Here is a 26,524-nt window from a genome sequence, read left to right as displayed (position 1 = left end):
TGTAAAACAGTCATTATGGCTGACACACCCTATGAAAAGAAGATATCACAGCACACAGGTACAGTATGTTGTATCTTATTTCCAACCAGGCTGCTTCCCCCCAGCAACTGTAGTAAATTTCCTTTTCTTGGACTTAAAGAATAAGTGTTTTATTTTTCACCCAGCTTCAAAGAGGCTTAAGGGACCTGCTCCTGTGTTTTTAACTATGTCTTGATCATCCCAAATGGACAGTCTACAAGTACAGCGGCTTTTTAAAAAAAAAAAAAAAAAAACAACAAAACAACCAAACAAAAGTCCTTCAAATTCAAAAGTTCAAAATACTTCTTTTCAAGACTGAGAAGATATAATAGAACTCAACATCAGCAAAAAAATAAAGTAAGCTTAGTGAATAAAAGAAATCTCTGGTGTTTACTTGGAAAAAACCCACCAAATAAATTTTACCATAGAACAGAAGATGGCAATACAATTACTTCTTTTTAGGAAGTTGCATCAGCATTCAGTAACTAACAAATAGTATCTTTAATACTTTACTTATCTATATTTTATTTATATATGTATAAAATCAGCTTATTTCTATATAACAGGATTACTGACCGAGCTTTATATCCACTACTGACTAATGGATAATCAAAAACTGGAAGAATCATTTCAACCCTTCCTGGGTAATTTGCTTTTTTTGATATAAAAGTTGTTTGTTTAGACATGTTAGAAACACTGTGACTCACTACAGATTTCAGCCAATGAAGAAGTACTGTTACTTAAAACATCTCTCAAAACAATACCAGTTACCAGTATATCTGCAAGTAAATGCTACTTAAAATGTTAAGCTTTTAGCCACAGTCATTTCATCCTAAAGATTCATGGTATAAAAAAATTAATAACAACGTACATTTCAAAGTTTCACAAATGTTTACCTGAACATTAATGTTTACTCCCAACTATCATGAATATCATGCAAATTGTCTAGAGAAAGACCACTTAATATAGGCTTTTCACAATACTTTTATGAAGACAAAAAGCCTTCATACTGAAGTTAATATAAGCTTTGCAGTATTACATTAGCAAAGAATATAAATAATGAAATTATATATTTGCAGAACTCCTGCAAGAGCAACACACTTCTGTTTTCTTTTAAATTTTTAAGAATTATCTTCAACTCTAATCACAACCAGACGTGGAAGGAGACCCGACCACAAGTTCATATTTAAGTGTTTGGGTTTACTGTCTAGAAAAAATTTTTTTTTTTTTTTTTAAAAAAAAGCCTTTATCCAAGAAGTCCAGACACATAGAAAGACTATTGTCACCCCATTCTATTCTTAAAAGTAACAGTAAGGTTAGCCAAATAGTCTTGCATCCATGTGCCAACTACAAGTTAATCAAAGATAACATACTAACAGCATATTTCTCTCACATCACTGCACAGGATTCTGTGTTTCACTTACATCTGCTAATTGTTTTATAGCAGTGAAGTGCATGAGGTATGAGATATAAATATGACATGCTTTATAATTTTATTAGGGCTTGAACCATTGCCCATTTACACCACAAGAGAGTAGCATGCGGTATATTATTCACTAAACAAGAGACAGTAGAGACAAAAATGCCTTTACTGAAAGTTTGTAAACTAACTTAACCTAGGAACTGTTATTTCTGCAAGAATATGAAGTCACAGAATAAATAAATAAAAAAAAAATAAAAATAAAAAAATCAACAAGAGCTTAAGGTAAAACATGGTACTTGATACTTCAGAACCAACTGAAGTCTTTCTTTAAATGTCAGTGTGAGTAGTCCCAATATTACACTTCTTTCATAGAGGTAAATTCACACAATGCATAACACAGGAGTCATTAAACAAACAAACAAAAGCCCAAACGAACACACAACACTCAGAACAGATCTGAACAACACCTGACTTCTTAAACAAGAACAGAAAAAAGCCATTTACAGTCACCTGCAGGCAATATCTTCCTAAAACATTGAGGGAGAAATTTTGTCTCCAAATAAACTTCTTGCAATAGAGGAAGTACAGGATGCTCTACAAAACTACTGCTTTTCCTTTAATACTATTCTGAGCAATTTCAATTTTGGATTAAAACATCTCTGCTAACGTGTTCTGGTTAAATCTATTTCATTTTGTTATAAGTGCACTTCACATTATCTATCTCAGTCTCCTGCTCTAATTAGGCATGTTTTCTTTAAGCAGAGGGCAGGACTTAACTTCCAGGACCACTTTGAAACCCATTCCAGAAAGCTGTAGCTGTTGCAGCACGTAGGAGAACCCAGTAGGGTTGCACAATCCACACCATTCTATTCATCTCTACAATTAAGATGAAGATTTGGTATTTCAAGAGTTTTGTCAGACAGGATGTGTAAATGACATATATGTTCTATCAGCATTTTTTCCTCTCTTCACTCCTCAATAAGAAGGATTTTAGTGTGTACATTTCCCAGAAAAAACTGCACTTTAAGGGTCAAATTGATACTCTGTCATTGAAGATACACAAACCAGTACATAAATAACAGATAGATGCGAAGTTCTGTTTTCCCGAAGTCATAAAGGAACATAACCTACAGAAAGACAATTTAAGGAAGGGGAGAAAGGTACAGTGAGAGATGAAGGAAAGAAACTGGTAAGTTGTTTAAAAAAAAAAAAAAATTGACTCAATTGGCTGAGCAGCTACAAGGTCAACGGAGCTGGATAAGAACAAGCTACCTAGAGCTGCCTTTATCACTTCAGACTTTTCTTCTTCCTCATGAAATATACTGCACTGCTCCACCAGTTAAGAGTTCCTTCACTTTTAAAGGCATTGGTATTAAAGAGTCACAGTCTGTGTCTGGACCTGGCACAGTACCTCTTTTTCAGTCCTCAAGTTCTTGCCCAACTAAAACAAATGCAGTTAACAACAGTAAGCTTAAGTAACTGCATGTAAGAAATCCTCTCATTTTTATGTACTTCCAGTGTTCAAGCAGAAGTCCAATGTGGAGGATTAAAATTTATTATTTGCTAGCACAATATTTCAACATTTGGGACACAGCAGTTTCCAGTCCTCTATTCAACTGTAGAAACAATAGCAGTCACTAAGAACATATTTCATGGATGCCTGTAGACACTAGCAAGCCTTTTGCTTTCTTCAACACACTGTTTTGCAGCAACGACTTTTTTTTTTCCCAGCCTTAATTTCAACTTTTCCTGTGTTTCTTTCATTTGCAATAGTCTAATAATGAAACTGTGACCTAAATCCCTCTAAAGTTCAGGGTTAAATGTGTCTGTCAAGTTGAACATGAATCAGCTGTACATCAGCAAGGGAAGCGAACCATATACTAGGTGGCATCAGCACAAATGTAGCCAGCAGGCAGAGGGAAGTGGTTATAAACCTTCTATTTAGTACTTGTGAGACAGCATCTGGAGTATGAACTTTTGGGCTCCACAGTACAAGACACACTGGAGTGGGTCTAGAGAAGGGTCACTACAATGGTTTAGGGGGCTAGAGAAATTGATGCACAAGTAATGGCTGAAGGAGATGGGTTTGTTTAGTCCCAAGAAATAAAAGCAGGGAGAAGAGTTACTTACTGCCTTCAAGGACATAATAAGTGATTACTGAGAAGACTGAATCATACTTCTTGGAGGTGCACAGTGAGAGGATAAGAAGCAATGGTTACACATTACAGCAAGTGAAAAAATCAAACTGTACATAAAGGAGAACATTTTCTCCACAAGAGTGGTCAAGACTAGTGGAGGGTACCCAGACAGGCTGTGGAACTGCCATCCTTGGACATACTCAAAATTCAGCTGAACGAGGTCCAAATATCTAGTCTAACTCCTGAGCTGTCCTTGGTTTCAGTAGGGGGTTGGACTAGATGACCTCCAGAGATCTGTTCCAACCCAAAAGTATTCTACAATTCATCCATATCCGTTGATATCACTCAGTCTACGCTAAGCTGCAGGCAGTCATCAAAAAGGGCAAATTTCCTGCCAAGCCTTTTCAGTCAACTTCATGTTATAGAATTCTTTCTCTGGAATGCACTTGATAGGAAAGGATGCACATCTGTGATCTCAAAATGAGCCTTCTGCCACTGCCTTATCTTCTTCACTGCCACCAAGTGTCTGCCACACTGTTGCCTCTGCATTAACAGCCACTTCCAAGCCCAGTAAGCAGTCCATTCACTGTTCATAAGTACTTGCTCCTCATAAATCATAGGTTTCTTTCAACTATAGGAATCTATATGTGCTAGACTGAAAAAGAAGGGAGGGAGGATAAATTGCAAAATATGCACATGGACATAACACCTCACGTAGTTCCAGTTATTCTAAGGTACATTTGTTTTCTTTTTTGAGCAATTGTTTTGTGCTCTCAAGGATGCCACCCTGTGTATTGGCAGGTGAGACTGAAAAAAATGAACTGGCACACCACTCTCCTGAATTCAGCATCCAACTTGAAAGAAGCATAATGACTAGTGCAAAGATGGCTTCTCAGCTGGTGAGGCTTCTAAGCAGCACTGCACACAAATACAGTGTCACTTACTCAAACTTCTGCTCCTGAATATCTCTCCATCTCAGCTATTTTGTCACATCTGAAAAACAGAGAACTTTGTTGGCAGGATTAGCAGTATCCTTCATCCTTTCTGTTATTTCTAATGAGTTACAGAGATGACCTGAAAAGTTTAGTTGCTTAAGAAAAACAGCAGAAGGCTACATACTCTTTGCACATCTGGAGCTTGGAGCAACATCTCTGTCCTAGACCGGCAAAACCAGATGACTATCAGAAGATGGGATCTAATTAGTTTAGTGAACACTGACCATACTCAACAGGGTTGAAACCCTGAACTTCATCCTGGTATAACACTGCCAGGTGAAATAGCCATAATATCAATTTTTTTCTACAGTTCTCAATGTGGTAATGACTATTCAGAAAGACCATCTTCATCAAGAGTTATCAGGGAAAGCCTAACCCCCACTATACTTGAAAAGCATCCCACTGGGAATGCATAGGCCTATACAGAAGCTCCCCAAATAGGAACACAGCCAAAACTTTCAGAAACACTTCAAGCTCTTCAAAAACATTTAGCACTCTGAGATGCAAAAAGCCTTCCTGCCTCCGGGAGCAAGTGATGCAACAAAACATCTGCTATATTGACCACCACTGAGATTGGGAACATTTGCTTCAGGGTCAAGACTACGTTTTTAGTTGCACTACAGGGAGAAATCAGGAACTCAGTATTGCAACAGGCTGGAAAAACCAAGTCCGCTTGGCTAGATAGTCCCACACTGCAGGACTTCTGTTACTTTTGATGAGACAAAGAGCAGACTAATTTAACTCAGGAATCACCTACTCAGAGTCCAGGCTGCACAATGAAAGGAGTTCAGGTCTGAGACAAGCAGCATCCCCTCTCCTTGGAAAAATGCCCTGAGAACACCACTGAGCCCTTGGAACAGCACTGTGAGACCCACTGTCAGGAACTTGGGAGTCCTTGGGCTAAGCCAGGCCTGTCTCAGTCGAGTTGGTGTGGGAAGCCTCCCGCTTCATTAGGATGCCTGGAGGGAGACTTTTGCTGCTGTCTCACTGATTCTGCAGCTTGATCTCCTGATGGGTTTGGAGACCAGGTAAACAGACAACAGAGAAATGTATATAAACATCCCAAGAACCAGTCTATAATATGATCTCTCTGCATAATGGGGGCCACAGTGTCTCCCAAGCCCAGCTGTTATCCAGGTGCCCATCACTTACTCAGAGATGTGCCACAGAAGGGGTTCGAACACCCTGCAAATTGCTTTGAGCCCTGCAATGCCAATCTGCCTTCTCCTCCTTTGTAAGGACCTCAAACCCAGACTGACATTGTCTCACTACTTGTCTCTATCACAGAATTGTCCTAATGGTTGTTCAGGGTGGATTTTCGATATCTGAGATTAGATTTGATTTATCTGGAAAGATATATACATACTTATCTACTTTATTACAGCTTATTATCTTAGTGGGTAGCTTTTATCCCTAAAGTTTATTCCCAGAATTGATGGTATTGAATCTTGAATATTTTTACATTGATCTTGTCAAAAATAAATAGCATGTTAAACACTGTTACAGTCCAATGCAACTTTTCATTAAAAAAAAAAATAATAAATGCACATTTTATATCCTTTATGTTTTCAGGTAAAGTATTCACCTATGTTTTCCTGTCCATTTTAAGGTACTTTTCTAACTCAAAGTGTTACTTTGTATCTCCAGGCGAAAATTTCAGGATCTTCCCATTTCTACCCAAACAAATTCTAGAATTCAATTCAACCCATGCAAACCAGCCCGCCTGAAAAAGTTACAGTATTCCTCTTTACTTCACAAAGCCTGCGGCTTTGCTAATTTTGTAGTGATCTTGATTTTTAAAACTATTTGTACAGGTCAAATGGAAAGAGACCAAAAAGCTTTTCTTCTGCTAACAAGAGCTTGTGTAACAGCACACTGCACTTTGTTTCTGTTACTATACCAGTGTTTCAACTTTCTTCAGTATCCATGCCAGTAAAAAGACACAATAAAGGAATTCAGACTTGATCAAGGTTTACTGTGCTCTTTTCAAACAGAAGAGCTAGGGTGTTTCTAAAGCCACAAAAGAACATTTGTAGCAGTTTTTACCACTGCCAAATACTATGCTAATAGCAAAACTTTCAGCAAGAGATTCATGGGCTGCCACGTCCAGAAGATGATCAAGATATGCAGCAGACCTACAAAGAACGGAACAGGAAGTAGACGAATGGAAAAACCTGCAACCTTTCTGCCGTACTGTAAGTCAGGCTGCTGCCTCAGAGCAGAACTCCTTACAGTCACTTACTTTAAGAGCCAAGCAGAAGTAATCCCTTTCCAGTATTTACAATCTCACTTGAATTTAGCACAGTGCTATAAATCTCACCAAAACCCTATTCCGACAATCTTCTAAACTGTCTTCCAAAGAGCCTTTCAAAAGGAGATTTAATTCTTGAAATAAAATATTTCTTTAAATGCCAGGATTTTTATGATGCCAAAATAATTTACACCTACACAGTGGGATATCTGACCAGAACTTGGCAAATATTTATCTTCCCCAGATATTTATCAGCATTCACTGGGGTATCCAAAACACAAATGCAACTGCCTCAGAGGCAAAATGAAGCTGATGTAGTTCTTAAAAAGCATTGGGTTTTGTTTTTTGTTGGATTTTGGGGGGGGTTTTTGGTGTTTGTTTGTTTGGGTTTTTTTAACTTTCTCTCTGTGTGTATATATATATATATACACAAAGAGAGAGAGGGGGAATACTTTAATGCCTCTTTATTTAAATGGACATTTAGCAAAAGACAGCTCCACCTGTTTACATGCAAACATATACTGTTTTGGGAAATACATGTAGTTGAAAGAGTTAAGGCAAAAACTTAGATGTAACTACTATGTTAGTAACATGGTTTCAGTGCATCTATATCATTCTGTAAAGAAGGGGCTCAACGTCCACATGCCCACAGTAAGCAAAACCAAACAAATACTCTGCAAAAGTCAATACTGGCAGCATTACTAAACTCCACAGGAAATTACATCTTCAAAACCTATATACCCTTGTTATGTTGTTATGGATGGAATAGATTAAATAGTAAGTAAACCGGATGTGGCATGTGTAAAGCCTTTATACTGGGTGGAATTCCACACACTGCTTTGCCTGCCTTCTTCAGGGCTGAACTCAGAAAACTGAATATGCTACATAACTATACAGCTCAGGTTTTGTTCTGTAATGAAATGGCAAATAGCTCCACAGTTTCATTTTCTAGTTGGTTTATGGACCATCACTTGGCATTTTGTCTCCCTCTGTGATGCAGTTTCCCCAAGACTTGCAATTCTTTAAAAAAGAAATAGGATTTTTAAATGCTTGCAATGAACAGTTCTGGACAGCTTACTAGCCTGTGTCACTTGCTGAAGTTTGTAACAACAACATAGTTCTTTCACTCACAAAGTGAAATGACAGGTAAAATATGCACTTTCCTCAGACAGAAATGGAAGGGAGAAAAAGGCAAATCTTCCTTGAAAATGGTGCAAGGCCACTTAATGGCCCACCTGAAAACCTGAGTATGAGACAGTTACAGAAAAAGACAACAATTCTGCTCTATTTATGCATGTCATGGAGATGGTCTTAAATTTGAAACTGAGCTTGCTCCAAGAGTCCATGTACCAAAACTTTCAACAAAATTTTGTCAGCTCCTCTTCAGCCACCTTCTTTCTACACTGATTCCTTCTGAAACAATCAATAGAACTTCCAGACATCCTCACTACCACTTTCCTTAATACAACTAATAAAATGAATATGCAAGTGAAGACCACCTGAAAGCAGCACTCCAATCTACTCAGCTCAAAATATGTGACCAAAATTGTTCATTTCCTTTATTTCTCTTCCGTCTCCTTCCTCAGAACTACTTTCCTCTCTCCACTCCTGTTGATTTCAATGGCAGAAGATGGCATTCCCAGTGGACTGCAGACATTTAGGGGTGTTGGGGAGAAGACACGTGTCCCCTTCTACAGTTCTCCTACTCTCCTTCCCTCTCAGGAGGAGTACACATTCAGAAGATAAAGAGAAAGCTTGAGCTGTGTGTCCTCCCACAACTGTCACAGCTCCTGCCACATGCAGTCAAGGCAGAGAAAGAACAAAGCCAGACATCAGGTACATTGCTTGCAGGCAAAACGTGGGCAAGCACACGCACACCTCAGAGTAATAAGCAGCCCAGAAAACAACAGAATTTATTTGTCTTGCACTGAAAATACGGAAACAGGATGGGATCGAGTTTCTCATTGCTGCACAGGGCTTCTGTGCTGCCAGTGTCACACGTGATGCAGTTTTTCAGGCAGGTGGCCACTGCAGGAGGGCTGGCTACACCAAATGGAATTCAACGCTTTGCTTTCAAATGTAATTAACTCCTTATTTCCAGAGGGGAAAAAAAGCAAAAAAGTAGTAGTAAGGAAAATACTCTTACCATCTGGCACAGCCGGTCTTGGTAAAGAGAGTAAGAGGCAATTTTCATGCCAGAAAAAAAAAAAAAACTCTCTGACATTCAATATTAAGGCCATAAAAAACTCAGAAAATACCCTATACATTGGGAAAATCTGTGTGCAATCCACCAAGATCTTCCGATACAGGCAGAACGTGAGGTAAGATTATAAAAACTCAAGCCTAAGCATAGACCACAGTGAAAGCATTTTCCTTCTCTCCAGCCAGTGTTGCCTCATATCATAGCTGCCATGGCAGAAGTCTTTCAACTAAACAAGGCAACTGGGACCAGAACAGGCCACTAGAATTCTTCCTTCTCAGCTAAAGCAGCAATTGATAAACACCACAATTTCCAGCCTCCCTACAGAGAACTAAGATGCTCTGTAGCACGATGAACAAGCAGTAAATGCTGTAAAGATGCAGATTTGTACTAAAAAGACATTAAAAAATATGTCATTTGAGTTTCCAACAGGCTTGGTTTTCTGCAATTATGCTCAATAAGAAGTTTTGATTTTGGCAACTGTAATGCCCTGCTTTTCTTGTTTCTCATTTTATCCCTGTTTATCATTTACAAGACGGCCTCAAATTTTGTTTCACCCTTTGGAGTTCAACTATGAAGTTAACCAATTATGATTCTAGTGCAAGATAAACACACAATTCACAAAATAAATAACAAAGTTCCATTAACATTAGTAAATTACAGCTACACTGCAACAAAAAACAAGTCTCAAGAAATTCAGTGTCAGAAATTTGTTTCACCATCAACCCAAACCTTTCTACATAGCACTATATTGGGCCCAGGTATATCAGACGTTTAGGCTGCCATCAGTAAGTGTCAGCTAATATGATTAAGAACCAGGTTACTGCAGCCTTCACTGGATACAGTGGGAAGGGGACACAGAGGAAATGGTGGCTGATCTAATCATTCACACAAAGCAGCAAAGGTGGTAGATGGATTGTTACCTCCCAAAGACAGGAAGTTATTAACGTTAAAACAAAGCTGAATTTCAACAATAATAATTTTTTTAAGGCATATGTAAAAGAAAACAGTGGGAGCTTCTTAATGTTGTTATTGTGAATACTCACACACACATTATCAGTGAAAGCTTAAACAAGATTTTATTATTTACTGTGCCTTACCTCCTTCAGACAAATTTGTAATAGCCCTCTCATAGCTGCTCCTTTTCCATTTCTTTAAAACAGCTTCCAGCATTACTGCTGCAGAGATCTAGTATTTCTGATTAATAATCTACTAAATGCATGCTCTAGTTATTTGTAAAGACCATACAATATACAAAATGTTATAGTTCTTAAGAGTACATGAGTTGGCTGTACAACTAATTCTACAATATCTTGGCAGTTTAGTCTGGAGTCCCAGATAAAAGCTTATTACTCTTATTCCATGAGGACCTTTCTCTCTTGATGAAAAGTTCAGCATAAAACAGTCTTAAGAGTACATAAAATGCAAAAAAATACTGTGGTATAGAGCAATACCAGTTTTATAAGCCTAACATTATATCAATTCCTGCATTTCTCCAAGTATGGTACATAGTGAGAATGAGGTTCTATAAAAGCTATTGAAAATCATTATGTTATAATCTGTATCTCTAATATTTTGAATGAATCAGGTTTAAACAGTGTCCAGATGTGTTTTTTCAGCTTAAACTCTCTTGAGCCAGGCAGCCTTACTTCACCTAAACCTCACTATCTATGTAATGCAACCACTACCCATAAAATATAATCATATGCAAGACCTGCACAACTTCCATCAGATCAGCTGCTATTCACAATGCCTGCTTTCAGGACATAGATCCTGCTGACTTCTTCAGAATAACAAAATTCTCATGCTTTGCAAAATAAAGACAAGCAGCACTGCTAACCATTTGCATGCCTTTAAAAGCCTCCTTCATAGAACTCCGTCGCTTCACCACTGCTCTCAATGTTTTTAAGATTGTTGTATTTAAAAGAAAACACTTGCCTCTCACTTATATACCAGAAAGATTCTATGGTAGCCACAATTCTCACCCAGAATCTGTTGACAACAGTGGGGATGAACCAAGGACGGGGTGAGTTTTCCGTGAGAGCGTTCAGTGGAAGAAGAGGAGGTGACATAATCTTTCACATTACCACTATATAGGGAAGGGTAGTCACACTACTCACCCATGCTCATCTTAATAGGTAAATTTTCTCTGCTCGCAGCCTCCACAAGGTGTCTCCTAGCCTCCATCACAGCTTCCTTTTGTTTGAGGTTCATGAAGGACTCCCAGAGAGCTTTGGCAGCTGGATCACTATAAGAAAATGACAGGGTTACATTAAACATTGCTTGAATAATGGAGTAAGCTTAAGACAACGTTTATATTTTTAAAATGAGTGCTTCTACTGAGTAACTTCTCTGAGGTGAGCAGGATACAAGCAAAAATAAAGTGATGTAAAAGCTTGATTTTTCTTAGCAGAACAGTTGCTACAGTTTTACAGAAAAAAAAAATCTAGATTTTTTTTGCTACTAATCATAAAGCACTGTAATTCATATGAAATAAATACACGTGTCAGCCTCAAAGTAACCACGACTGTTCAACCATGGGTATATCAGTCACAGTCCAAACTTCTTCAGTTACCAAAACACTATGGAAAGGATAGGCTCTAACCTCCCCATGAGAATTTAAATCCCAAAGCCAATACTTCTAATGCTGAAGGCTGTTGGTATGATTTGATGAACTACCGTCACTTTGGGGTCCATGGATTCTCCTTACACAAAAAGAACAATCCATAGCAAAATGTAACTGTCCTTACGGTTTCTGTATTTAGATTTCCTTTTTATTGTTGCTGTTGCTAAGCTTAACTTAGGAATTAGTGAGGCTCATCTGCACTCAGTTCCCTGTCAGTCTTCTCTCTCCTTCAGGACACTGCTTTTGTTGCTGTTGTGAATGAATTCAGTGTTTTCTCAGTAGGGGGGTGGGTGAGGAGAACAGAGGAAAAACCCTCACCTGGGGCTAAAGCCACACATTGAGATTAACTGTGTTGAATTTCTTTTTTTATTAATTTTCTCTTTTAAAGCAAAAGCTTCCCTCTGTTTTTTCCTCAGGAGATGTTTAGCTCCTAAATAAGTTTTGATGTCATTTACAAGATGCTTATAAACATGCCAAAACAAGCTTAGTTCCACACAAAAGAAAAAAAAAAAACAAATAATTCATTTGATACCCATTACAGAGCAGCTGTGCTTACACTCTGCTGCAACAGCATTGCTGTATTTAGCAAATCTGTGCTATCTCCCAAACCAGGTAAGAGGATCACCAAGCCCTACTCCTGTCACCCCAGGAATGCACATTCTCTGTCAAAGCCTGAGTGGGTGGAAGGACCATGGGAAGAAGGCTGAGTTACCCTTCTTCTGAACAAACCACAAATTAATAGGAAGAGCAAAATTCATCCTATTGCCATGCTTTAAGAAAGGAAAAATGACTTTGAAATGCATGAAAAATCAACAACTTTCCAATACCTGAAAGGAGTCTATAAGGCGGCAGGGGAAGAACTGTTCACAAAGGTTTGTAGCGACAGCATGAGGGGTAACGTTTTTAAGCTAGAAAAGGGTAGATTTAGGTTGGACATTAGGAAAAAGTTCTTTAATATGAGGGTGATGGATCAGTGGAACAGGTTGCCCAGAGAGGTAGTGGAAGCCCCATCCCTGGAGATGTTCAAGGTCAGGCTTGATGGGGCCCTGAGCAACCTGACCTAGCTAGAGATGTTCCTGCTTATTGCAGGGCGGTTGGACTAGATGACCCTTCCAACCCAATACATTCTGTGATTCTATGACCTGACACAGTCCTTCCATTTCTCTTTCACATATTGCAAAACTCAACCTTCCTCCAGTGATCGAGGCAGGAGGCAGCACATCCCAAAGCAGCCAGGGCATCTGCAGCAACTCCCTCTACTCCATCACTAAGTGTGATCTGAGCACTGGTGCTGTGCACTATTCATGGGCAGCAGCTCCAAGGGGATTTCTCACAAGAAAAAGCACACCAATTTATAAAGTATGATAACGCAAGAATTAAGAAAGATATTTCCAAAGCAACTAGATGCTTCAATAGAATCTTCTTTAAGTAACGGATCCTTGGGTATGCTATTTTTACAGACTATCTGCTCAATTATTGTGATTCAGTCCTAGCCACCCAGCATCACTTTTAAATGTAGCCTATTGATCCTGTTCACATCACATTCATGGAGTACGTCTCCTTGTCATTTAAAACTGTGCCTGAGGTTTGGATTGCAAAAGGCCACCACTTTGCCTGTTAACTAATCCCTTCCTGAACACGCAGTTCCAAATACAAATCTATAGACATCAGGAATCAGGCCTAAACCATCAGGAATCTAGTTTTAAAAATATTCTTTTTCCTATTTGGAAGAAAAGTCAAGCTTCTGTTTTCTAAGATTTTAACCCATTCACATTTTCCCATTTCTCTTCATCACTGTAAATACAAGCAGAGAGTCTCACATAAACACAGACACCGGGAGCTAAGACTTTACAAAGGAAAACAAACAACACAAGGAAGTTAAAATAAAAGTTACCAAATATTGCACATGTTATTGTAGTCTTTCTCACTCCTGTACTTCAAAAAGATACTTAGCAAATAGTAAAGTGTGGAAAATTCATCCCAAAAGCACCTATAGACCTCAGTAAAAGTCAGAACGTATGTGATAAGGTTGCACCATTTTTCTACCTGTTGTTCTTGCTTGCTGCTTTCCCTTTCCACACCACATGTGGATTAGTCCTGTCAATTTAGACTGCAACGTCTTTGAAAGCAACATATACTATAACCACTATGACAAGTCCCTGCTTCAGCTGGTACTTCTACTTGCTCCTAGTTTAAACAATAAAAACCCTCCAAAATAACAGACCAATTATTTTAAACTTAAAAACAAAAACAAAAACAAAAGTAAGAGTGAGTCATACTAATGCAATAAAACAAGATGGCGGGGAAGGGGGGGAAAAGGGGAAGGTTTGCTTTTTGCTTTGTAAACTCTTTCTTCCTCCTTTAGCCACAGTAGGTTTTCTTTAATGGACCTATGTTTGCATGATCCCTTAGGGTTGCTTTAGCACACCAAAAATAGCAAAAAGCAAAACAACTGTGGTACAGCCTAAAAGCAGATGGGGGTCAACCACACTCCTGTATGCTTGGATCTTTGTGCAACCCACTGAGTTTCTGTAGACAGTTTTCTTCCCACTGCTTTGCAGAATACCTAGTGGTTTAGGTATCATATACAGAACAATATATAAACAGGATGAGATCAATATATACTTATAGCTCACATACATAGCCAACTGACTAGCTCAATCCACAGAAAGCAACATTTCTCACGTTCAGTCATTTTTTTGGAAACAGAGCAACAAAATTACTTGCATATTTTCTGCTGAAAACACTTTTCCCGCTCCCCGACTATTACGCCTTCAGTGAAGGGCTTTTGCTTTGAGAAACTGCCCATCCTTTAACTTCCTCAATGACAAGACAGGAATGGCTCCTGGGAATGAGTCAGTAGGATGCAGCACAGGGCTCTGGTGTTGCCTCTTGCCTGATCTGAAAAGTTACCACAACATTTTCCTTTTAGAGATTTCTAACACTCGGAAACAATATTATCTTATCTTCTCTTTTGGTGAGACCTTTGTCTGTAACTGCCTTCCAGCTCTTGTCATGGTGCCCTTCCCCTCCTCTTTTTCCCATCTGCAGTTCCTCTGCTTTAGCCCAAATGCCCTAATCTGATGACACTGCCGCTCTAATCAGTGATTTGTATGGGATCCAGTACCCCAACTCAAATTTCTCCTTCCTCTTGCATTCCTTGACTTCCCAAGGATTATTTATTGATTTTACACATTATCTAAGTGAACCACTGCACTCTGAAAGTAGTTTTCTGAAACTAAGTAGATTATTTTAAAAATACTTTATGCATGTCAAAACTTCTAACGATATTGTCTAAACCATGTTGTTTTGCTTAAGAAAAAATAAATTCTTTAGTTACACTACAATACGGATCAGGAACCCTTCAAAATAAATGTCACAACAATAGGTAAATATTACAGTGACAAAGAGAATAGAGCACGAAAATTCAGGGGCTTCTGTCATTAACCAGTTTCACCACCAAGCTTAGAGTTTTGCTCCCAGGTTTTGATACCCTGGCCCTTCCTTTTATCACTATGGTCATAGTACCTAATCAACCAGCCACCTCAGAAAACAGAATACAACAAAAACAAGCGTAGCAGTTATCTGGTAGACAAATTAGAAGTTTATTAAACAAAAGTATTACATTATGTTCAGAGATAAGGCTGAAGTCTTTGAAAAGTCCTGTTAGACAGAACTATACCATTAAATACACACAAAGCAAGGTTTTTGACAGAGATCTAATAATTGCAAATTTCTCCCTTCCCCTCATACGTAAATGTTACACAACTGCATATAATTAGGACTTTAAAAACAATTAAAAAACCAAGATTATAAAGGAAGAGGGAGAAATCTAGACACCTAAAAGATGCAGCTTCCCTACTTCTGGTATTTCCATGCCAGTTTTCAAAGCTTAATCGTGAAGACAAAGAGGGAAAAAGGACCAAATCATCAGACCCATAATCTTTATGAATCCTAAAATGAGACATCAGCTGCCAATAGTGCCAGGAAAGAGGTGCTGATAAGAAGCAGCTCAGAAAGACTGGGATGTTCTATGCTGACCAAAGATAGCTGCAGGCATTTCAAAGAAGCTCTGATTTGCAGTCCCTTGAGGCATTCTTTTTTTTTTAATTAAAGATAGGAAAGACAGGAAAATAAAAATCAAGTTAGCTGTGAAGTGGCTAACTAGCTGGCTTCCCTAATTTACAATACCCAAAGGAAACACAGCTCAACAAAATCTGCTGTTCCATGGTAGCAAGATGCCAGGGTGAAAGCCAAAGCCTTGAGCAGAAATAAGGGTGCAGTTTGGTAAGCAGTTCTTTTGGTGGTGGCATGCTAGCTTCAGTAACACTTGCTGTGGGGTAACTTGTTCTCATTCCCATGGCACCCTTTTCAGCTGTGGCAACACGTTCCATGTGGGACTACGCATTGAGTCAGATAGGAAAAACTTGGTAATTTTTAAACACAGCTCAGATCCCTAAACTAATTTGCTTGATCAAGACATTTGTAGATTGATAATCAAATGTCTAATCTTGCATCTGTAAAAATAACTGTAACTTATTCTCTTGATCTGGTCTCGTCCAGTCCTGCAAGGACAACACTGTCAATGTTATCTGACAGACCCTTGTGTGCCCCTATGTGTGATCATCTGTAGGCTTAGTCTCAAAGCTACTCATTTTAAATGCATTTGGGGAGAACAGGGGAGGCTGGTGGCACTGGGATGTGCTATGACCAAGCTGGAAGTAGGAGTCTGGAAATAGGTGAAATCAAGCACTAGTCAATGGAGAACAAACTCTCAAAGTAGATGCAAACCTAAAGGCAAAAACAGAAACCCAGGGACATTATCCTGGGAGGTCCAACGCACAACACCACAGTTTTAGACTGGCTGAAATTATATGCCTCTTGCTTCATACCACCAGTACAGAAAGATATTTACTTCCCTTACTGCTCCGGGTCTTGTCTATTACTGATAAATTATTAAAATATGGTCTTCCAGGTCACAAATGCAAGAGCAAAAGGACAAGAAGCAGTAAGACCATACTGGAAAATATGTCCACTCAATAACTACGTGTTCCCCATTTATTATTATGTTTTCAGATCTACCAATAGGCCATTCTTAACTCCCTTAGCCATTCTAACATTGGTTTGTCAACATATTTCTTCAATCACCATGTATAATTAACCAAATGAAAACAAGTCAAACACTCTTGTCAAAGCAGCATACCATAATCACCAAAATTACCAGCCACATCTGTAGTCTCTGGCAAGCTATTGCAAATTACTTTGATATGATCTAATTTCCAGTCAGGAGGATAAAATCGACATGTACATTATTAGTGGATTTTTGCCTGGAGTGTTTTGCCTAACAGGACAAATTCAGGTCATCCTGTTTTCTCCTTATAAAACACTGGCATAAGAAACTTTTTCTTTCAGTTACATGCAACCCTTGCCATGTCCCCAGGCCTCCTGAAACACAGGTCAAGAGTCTCTTCCATAACCTTTTCAAAGGCCAAACTGAGAAGCCAGTATCTACATCCAGTTTCCTTCCCAGATCTCCTGTAGCTCAAATCAAGAAAGGAAAATATGATTTTGTATGATTTCATTTTGGTTTTAAACTGCTTGGGGTCAGGTGAAAGCATAGCCTACATCAGAAACTGCAAGTAACCAGGTGGAGGACATCATATGAGCAAGAAGTAAGGAAGGAAATGTGGTTATTTCTACACCTGGCAAAGGACACAGGATTTCAAAGAGCAAATTGCTGACACAGGCTCTGAATAAGCAACAGAAAACAACAGTGAGTAGGGCTTCAAAAACTAACCAGCTGAAATGACAGCATTTCAGCATAATAAAATAGTCTGTTTGTACATTTACAGACAAAAAAAAAATCAGAAGGAAAATTGTAATAGTCTCAACATGAGACAGATTCTGTGGTTATTGTATCAGCAAGACTTTCACCTTGTCTATATAGCTTTACATCTCAGCTGCGCCTGTATATTTTCACAAGAGGAAGGAAGGAGGGAAAAATTCAGTAAAGATTAAATTAGAGCTTCATTAATACCACAAGGCTGTCCGAAACTGAGCGACTGCTAAAAAAAAAAGTAAATGTGCTGACTACATATCCTTTGCAATAACTCGCATTTGTTTAAAGACGACGCAAGATCCACACTAAGCACACAACACTTCAAAAAAAGTAACACCAAAGTGATTAGAAGACTGTTACTATGAGGGACAAACCCCTTGCTGGCAATAATGTAATTTGAATACCGATAAACCGAAGAGAAGCACAAGCCTGCGATAAGATGCAACGACTTGGCTACGAGCCTGGAGCGAGGGGCCACATATCAAGAGACACCCCCCTCCTCTAATTGCCCGGCTGTTTCAGAGCGAGCGGAGGCTGCGCCAAGGCTACACCAGATATACTGCACATTCCTGGACACGCACCAGCCTGACAACTGCGGGGGAACAGCCAAGTCCCCAACGCACCTCACTTCATGCACAGCAGCCCCCACTGGCAAGAACCAACAGGGACACGTGGAACAGCCTCCACTGAACAGCCTCTGCTCCATGCCACAGGGATGCTGCGGAGAACGCCATGGGGATGGAAAGAGCCGACCTCCGCACTGCCTGGACACAGCCAGGCTTGGAGAAAGAATGAAGCTGCTCTTCATTTCATCCTTCTGAAAGTAAACAAATGGCTCTAATATTTATTAAAAACTTTCTATAGAGAAACAGCTATCGGTATTTCCAGGACTTCAGTCTTTAGCATCGCTGTGTATTTGTGCACATCCCAAGCGCACGCACTCAATGGGCTAGCCAACCTGTGTTCAACTGAAGATGCAGCAATGCCTTCTTCACAGAAAAAACACAAAACCTGCAAAATACTTATTTTCAGATAAACGCACATCCCCAGAAGGGACTAACACTTTCTTGTTTCTGAGAGTAAAATGACAACTTTTTGAAGTTTTAAAATGGCTCTTAGCAGCAGACTGTAATCCTGCTGTTCGATATTTTATATGGTTGGCAAATCTGCTCAGCCTAATTAAATGCACCTCATAGACAGCAGGAACTTGTACTATTTTCCAATCCATCCTAGCCACAAAAAAAAAGGTAAATGGAAAGCTAATGTCATCTTGGAATTACGCTTGCAGAAAACTGCAGAAGAAGCATTGGATATTACCACATTCACCATCAATTAGTAAAAATATTGCAACATGGCAAAACATACAAAACTTTTTAAAAAACAAGCTGTTCGGCTTAGAACATTATTCTCACGTCCTCATCTAGATGACTGTTAAAATGCTCTCTGTGTATTGTTTTTTTATGATTAGAACATGCAAATGGTACTAAAAAAAAAAAAATCCAACGGCCAACATTAAAGAACATAAATGTGTTCCTGAATAATTTAAGTTATTTCCCAGTTTCACTCCAAGCCCTCAAGCCACTTGGTGGGTGTAATCTGCTCTAGACTCAACTGTGGCTGTGTACTTTGGCACCAAGTCAAAAAAGAGAGGTTATTGTTTGATTTATATGCCAAGAGCCTCCTAGATAAAGGGCTAATGGCAGGCTGATAGCTTCAGCCTTTGCATGTGCTGTTTGTACAGACCCTTCTTTCCTCTCCCTCCTTTCTGCGTATACTCCAGGAAGGCTGTGTCACATCAAGATCAAGTTAATTAATTAGCTCATACTAGCATAATTTGATTGATAAAACAATTGATTCACTAAAGGTCATGGGGAGTGCTGTTAAAACACCAACTTTTCTGCCTCAACAATGCATAAGGTTTTGCAAAATCGTAAGAGTTGCATTTTTCTACACTGCAAACAGCAATTTTAAAGAAATAATCACACTACAAAAACTGATGGAAGAAGCTATGAGAAATTAAATTGTCAAAGTGCACTGCAAAGTTCAGAAGCTACTTCAGTACTTCATGAGATAATAAGAGAATTTTCTATATTGTTAGTTCTGTAAACTACTGAACTTTCCCAAAAAGAAAACTAGGGGCCTTGCCTATGTGATATCCTGTGCTATTTACTCCAAACTAGGAGTATTTCCTAGTATATTAATGTTTCTGTACTGTTAAAATACTCCTATAAGGAACATAGTCCTATATGACCAAATTATTACGTATTAGATGTTAGCAAACTTATCAAATTATACAATTAGATTCCTTTTCTGCAAGACACAAGCAGCATAATTTATTTAAAAAGAATCTCATTCTAAAGATACATGAAAATAATTAAAAATAGACTAGATTCTTAACAACCTTTTGCCACCAATTTTAAAATTTACTTTAAACAGTAGACAGATAATACAGAAGCTGCCAGGCATTCTAAAAGCAGTTATGAGATAATATACAAGGTGTTGCAAATCAGCTTGCAGCCAGCAAGGCTAAAGCTGATGATCAGCCACAAAGTTTTACAATAGATTCTCCTCTGGACTACCTGAAATACTTGTAATTAATAACTGTTAGAAGTAACACATTTTTATCAGGAGTTTATTGGTCAGTTCACTCTATGTGGTTCAACATACAGGTATACATACTGAGAAAGTACAGTATTAATTGGACTAATACAGTAGACTTGTTCATAAAAAGACATGATTTGCCACTAGAAGTCAAAAATTCCATAATATTTTGCTTCCTCTCCCCAATTTTCACCTTAGCATAGATCCCCCTGCGCCAGCAATACTGACCCAGCATGCAGGATCACTTTGCAAGCCGAATTGGGAAGCAGAGAACTTGCTTAGCCTAGTCCTCAACAGCTGGGAGGGACTGCCAGGCAGCTCCACAGGATACTGACCAAGTTTTCCTTCATTACTGTTTTCGCATACAGCTGATTCAACATGGCCATAAAACAAAGGGGCAGAGCACAGGTGTTACTCTGTGAAAGCTCCAGCTCACAAACTAAGGGTACACTGTCTATTGCACCAGGGGAAAATTTGTTAAAACACAGCAATAAGAGAGGGAGCAGTTACCACATGCAAGTTATTATATTCAAGCTATTCTATTTACCTTCATAAAGGCATACCTACACATAGCAACACTTCAGGGCAATGCTGTACACCTGGTCAAGTTAACTTAAACTTTGCAGTCATTTTCAGATGCAGGATGATAAAGCAGGCTGTTAATTACTATTAGGAGAAGAGAAAATAAGATCAGCAGACATGACCAATGACTAAGACCAACAGGAAAAGGAAAGTATTCTTTGAATTTGTTACTGAGCCTCATGAGCGAGTAAGTTTTGGTTCGTCTCACAATGAAGCATATGAAGTACGGGACAGGATTTTCATGGACATAGTAGCAAAAGTCTAAAAAATGCTGAGAATACACAAAATCACAAGCTCATTTCAGACAGACAAGAATTGTGAAAAGAATTAAGTCAAAACAGCTTTTAAAACATCGTAATTTTAAGTTGCAAAACCGCTATGTTTCATATAAATTATTGTGTTCCAATAAAACCATGACCACTATACTCCAAACCAGGAAGAAATATGCTTCCTGTTATCAGTGGAGCATGGGAGAACTTAAAAACAAACAATTCAGGAGGTTCTTATAAATACAACCAACACAGCAACCCCAAACTGCCCCACAACTGCTCTGTTTACCTATAGCTCTTTGCTTGGGGCTGAATTCCTTTCCCGTCCTTCACAGATAATAGACAGTAAATCAGACTCTTAAAATTTGACGTACTTTTGGTCCCACAGGTGAACTGAATTACAATACAGTTTAAGAATTAATTATTATAAGGTTGGCAAGGATACAGTTTACATCAGGAACTGATTAAAAAGAGGGGAAAAATGCTCCCAACAAAAGTGAATGGTAACACAGCATTGTATGTTTTGCCCTATTATTTTTAATTAAAAAAAAAAATAAGAGAGAAACTTAACTTTCTGGATCATTCATGTATCTAACTTACAGATGGCCATACTTAGAATATGTACATAAGTCTGATGACTGTGGTCAACCACCATCTGAAGCAGGTTTGTCACTTGCCAAACCCACCATCTTAAATTTTATCAAACATTTCCTCAATCCAAGCATCATGTAAACTTGTACGGACAAGCATCTTAACCACAGTACTGTTTCATGTTGATCTAAATATAGAAGTATTTATATATATATATGCTGTGATACACATACAAGAAGTTTTCTGGCTTCAGAAAGGCAAAAAGTTTAACATCCACACTTTGGTATCCATGACACAGAACAACTTTCCATGCTAACAGCAACATATATGAGACAATGCAGCTGTGCACGGAATGATGTTACTGAAAAGCAATGCAACTCCGCTCATTCCTGCTTCCAGTATCAAAGACTAATAGTGTAAACCAATGACACCAGCGTGCATTAAACCAAAACAGAAAAATAATTCAAGATAGCAGAAAAATAAGCTGTGGACCTTATTTTACTGTAACAAAAGTCAGCACAAATGCATGCACACACACAGTATCTGAAAGGAAAATTAATTTATAAATCCTCTTATTCTATTCCATTTACATATACTAGTGATACAGAATTTCCGTATCAGCTTAACATTAGAACAGTTGCTTAGTGAAAAATTTCGAAGAAAACATTCAGAGCTTTTTTTGCAACAGAATTTACTATACATTTGAACCAATATGGTCACATCTAACAATCCTTTAGACAGACAGCATTTCTACAATGTTTCATCTGATTATGGACAGCCAATACAGCATTTTCCTGTGTTAAAAACAAAACTACACAGTCCAACAAATAGTTTGGGGAGCTATGGATTCTCATCACCTTTGTGTTCTGCTTACTTTAACTCGTCCCAAGATCATTAATACCCACTTGAACCTGTAAACTTCAAGGTCAACCAAAGGTGAAACATAAGGAAGCAATACAATACAGAGCATTCAACTGGATTATATGCTGTGAAACATTAAGGCAGTTTCCTTAAACTACACTTTCTTTTCTTCTTTCTTAGTAATAGAAGAGATAAGAAGATAAACTCCATATTGAGCCAGCATTCTTAATTTGGAAGATGTACAGAATGACTAGTAATTCCTTTTATACAGTAATTTTGAAATTTACTAACTGTGGCTTTCTAGAAAATGCTATGAAATCAGAACAAGTAGAAAAATATTCAAACATTCCATAGATGGAATAAAACCATACCCCAAAAACTCTAATACTGTATAAATACCTTACACTGCCACAAGCAACATAAACCCCTAAACCATAAACTAAACCTAAGGCACACATCGTTGTTGTTAACCTACAGCAGTGATGTGTTATATTGCACGTATAAGCTTGGCATCAGCAGCACTGAGAACACACAAAAACTTTACAAATGCAACAAGTTTTAAGACCAAGAGGGGTCTGCTTGTGGACCAAACAACAAGCAAAACCTCTGCAACTCCTTGACTAACCTCTCACATAGTTATCCTTCTGCAGATGACCCATGCCAACACTAACAAAGCTATACGTGCAGATAAACCAGTTTGTGACATTGGAGGGAATATATATATATAAATTGTTGTCCCCTACATGTGCTGTGGCATCCAAGTACAGTACATCAAAAACTGTAAAATAAACTGAGAAGCAGAAGAGGCTTGACATTGCAGGGAGAAACTATTTAGGTTAGGATTCTTCATCTCCTCCAAACCACCCTGTGAAAAGAAGACCTACTGCTTAATTCCATAACACCTTGTTGTCTGCGAATTACAAAGTTACTAGAACTCTGAATTGGGTTACTGACCAGAACACCAAAGCTCCTGTACACTTTGGAAAAGTTTAATTTAAATGTAACACTAACGCACACATACTGGGAGTCATGTTAGCAGACTGCTCTGCAAGTACATATGGTGGCTGATACTGCTACAAGATCATTTCTTCAGTAGCTATCAAATGTTTTGTCAGGAAGAGAGTTCCTCTAAACAAGTAAGGCTGCTCCTGCTGAACTACTGGATGAAGCAACAGCACGAGCATGAAATGGCTGGCAAAGGACCAGGCTTTCCTTAAATACATTTCTGAAGCCAGCTCTATTCAGATTCTCCAAACTGACTGCCAGTGATGTTTCACACCATTATATGACTACCGCGCAAACTGTAGTATGTTTTTTGTCATAATGCTAATGCTGAAAGATGCTACCCTGACGCAAGCCTTGAGGAAACAAAGGCAAATTCAGGAAGGTAAGGGGTGTAGGAAAAGGAACCCATGCAAAGCTGTTGCTGCTCATCAGGCTGAAGCATGACTGAAAGGGGAGCATTCATTAGTCATGTGAACGGCCCTGAAACAGAAGCCATGCCTGGCAATTGCACCAACAAGAAACAGATCATCATCTTTGCCTGAAATCACTTTATGACCTTACTTATCAACTTCAAGAACCTCTATAATCTTGCCTGATTATTATCCTGGAACCAAATGCCTCTGGTTGTCTTAAAATACATGAATTTCAGTGTGTTTTTTTCAAAACTTGGATTATCTCAAAAACTTTACTGAAAGTCAAGTGCACCAATAAAACAGGAATTCTATTAATCTTTTCTAAGCATTATTCTTTTTGATGTGCTGCAAGTGTACTTTCCAAACACAAGGTTTGATCGTTTTAACCTTTTCTGCTGACACCCTAAGCAGATGGACCTGGCAGATTACTGAAAGAGCAAGCAAGATGCATCTCAGGAAGGTACGACTGGTTTTGACAGAGGCTGACTGATGTTTAGGTCTTACTAATCCTTGAAGTATTAAGTCCCACTAAGCTCCATCTTGTACAGAGACATGTTTTTGAATGTGCTCTGTGCAAAGAGAAAAGCAGATTAACTGTCAACTGGGCAGAGTCCTAGCTCTAAGATGCAGTCAGCATACCTCAAGACATTTTAACTCTATCCTTCCTCTAACCCCTATCTGTTCCTTTTTTAAATTATGTTATTTAACAATAGATAATACATACTGTTATAATTTTCATCCATTAACCAGCTGGTAGGCTTCCCTCCCTTCTGCATTGCTTCACACCAGCCATCTCTGCAGAAGAGCCTTTATTACAGGCCACAGAACATTAAGCTACCCTAAAACTTTCCCATTATTCCAACAGTAGTACTAAAGGAGCTCTTAAACAATTATGGTGGCGTTGGGGCACTCGGTGGATAGCTATGCATCATACTTGAACTTGCAAAAACAAGTTTCAGTTCCAAATACAGCATAGTGTTGTCACTTCTTGCGAGGTATTCAGGACTAAGGTCCTCTGCATTGACTCTTTCCAACTGAACATGAGGAAAAACTTCTTTACTTTGAGGGTGGCAGAGCACTGGAACAGGCTGCGCAGAGATGCTGTGGAGTCTCCTTCCCGGGAGATATTAAAAACCCACCTGGACGCGTTCCTGTGCAACCTGCTGTAGATGAACCTGCTTTCGCAGGGGGTTGGACTAGATGATCTCCAGAGGTCCCTTCCAACCCCTGCCATTCCCCTGACTCAGCATGGGACCAGGAGTGCTCCTTCCCCTTCTTCTCTTGCCCTGTGCCCCACCCCCACCCCGCAATACATTCTTTAGAAGTCTTCAAAGATTTCTCAAAGAAGCTCCTGCAGAAGGGCAAGATGCATAGCCTGTAATAGCATGTGAAGACATTGTCACATACAGGTTAAAAAAAAAAAAAAAAAAAAAAAAAAAGGTTATTCCCTTTTATGTCCACTACCATTCAAAAGCAGAAGCAGCACCTGATCTTTAGGCCCCAAAGCAACAATTAAAGGCAGGCTGATCCAAATAAACAACAAAGCACACCATAGCAACTGGAGGACTGCCAGGAACAAAACAACTGACCATTCAGATGAACATTGAATACAGTTTGCTGTCTTCAAGACAAACAAAACAAAAATCACTGAAAATCACTGAAAAGTTAAATTCTTTCTGTTGGAAGTAGAATTGCTTATTGCAACCTGACCCACCATGTTTTCAAATGAGCAGATGTGGATATACAGTACTTCACAAGGTAAAGGGAAGGCTTGATGCTGAAAGGCTTCCCAGATACGCCACAGTCCTCTTGGTCACTGTAATAAAGGAGACCTTAATCATTCCAGCATTAACCCAAAATTCACTCTTGGTCCTCTAACAGTGGCCAAACTCTGCAGAGGCAAAGGAAAAAAAAGAGCCACAAATAATTTCTTAAAACTTTCTGATATTCATAACTATCATTTAGTTACATCTGAGTTTCAACTGGCTGCCTTTTAGTCCAACGAAATGGTTCTGTAAAATGTTTCATTCCTACAAGCTGCAGGACAGCTTATGCAGAATGCCAGACCAAGTTATTGTATGAATCAAGTTAATTGAAAGCTTCTGAGTAGGATTTTGTACACTACAAAGTATATCAAAATTCTTGCCAAGCAGCTCTTTAAAATGTGCATATGAAAGAGTTACTTGTCAGGGATTTTAATTTAGGTTTTGGACAAAGTAAATGAATTACGCTAAAAATAAAGTCTGATCCTTACAACATATGTATTACTTGGGAATACTACATGTAACATAGGTTACTTTAGAGCATTCTGTTCTGTGTTTTAAAGATATTGCATAAGGTTATATTAATAAAAATGATTCCAGTGGAAGAACAGTTAGTAATGAGGTGCTGACAACTGAATCTATATTCAGGGATTGCATTGGAGTGCCAGCTCCACTTTTACAGATGCACTGGTTAGTTATCCAATAGATGTCCTCGAGGTAAGTAAAACCAATATATTTTGGGTCACATTTGGGAGCAGAAATAGATGAGACAAGTGAAAACATTTACCAAGAACACATCTGAAGTGTGTTTTTCTTATTAGAAAAATGTAAGAAAATAAACCCAGATACCATGGAATGCCAGGAATTCCCTCTCTTCAATGTTTTTGATTTACAGGGCCACTTTTTGGTAGTCTCCTTTGACCTCTCTCCCTCATTTTCTGGCCTAAAG

At 38.6% G+C, this 26,524-nt stretch overlaps 1 protein-coding gene across 1 annotated transcript in view; it reads right to left on the bottom strand.

Moving 5' to 3' along the window:
• Positions 1-26,524, bottom strand: part of SCFD2 (sec1 family domain containing 2) — a 203,100-nt gene that overhangs the window by 156,983 nt on the left and 19,593 nt on the right. Inside the window, exon 3 of the mRNA XM_086464441.1 lies at positions 11,146-11,273. Coding sequence (XP_086320567.1) covers positions 11,146-11,273 — 128 coding nt within the window. The remainder of the gene's footprint in view (positions 1-11,145; positions 11,274-26,524) is intronic.

Source organism: Leptosomus discolor, chromosome 4, assembly GCF_034619465.1.
Source record: "Leptosomus discolor isolate bLepDis1 chromosome 4, bLepDis1.hap2, whole genome shotgun sequence".
Lineage (NCBI taxonomy): Eukaryota > Metazoa > Chordata > Aves > Leptosomiformes > Leptosomidae > Leptosomus > Leptosomus discolor.
Note: the sequence above shows the minus strand (reverse complement) of the source record. Positions and strands in the feature narration are given on the sequence as shown.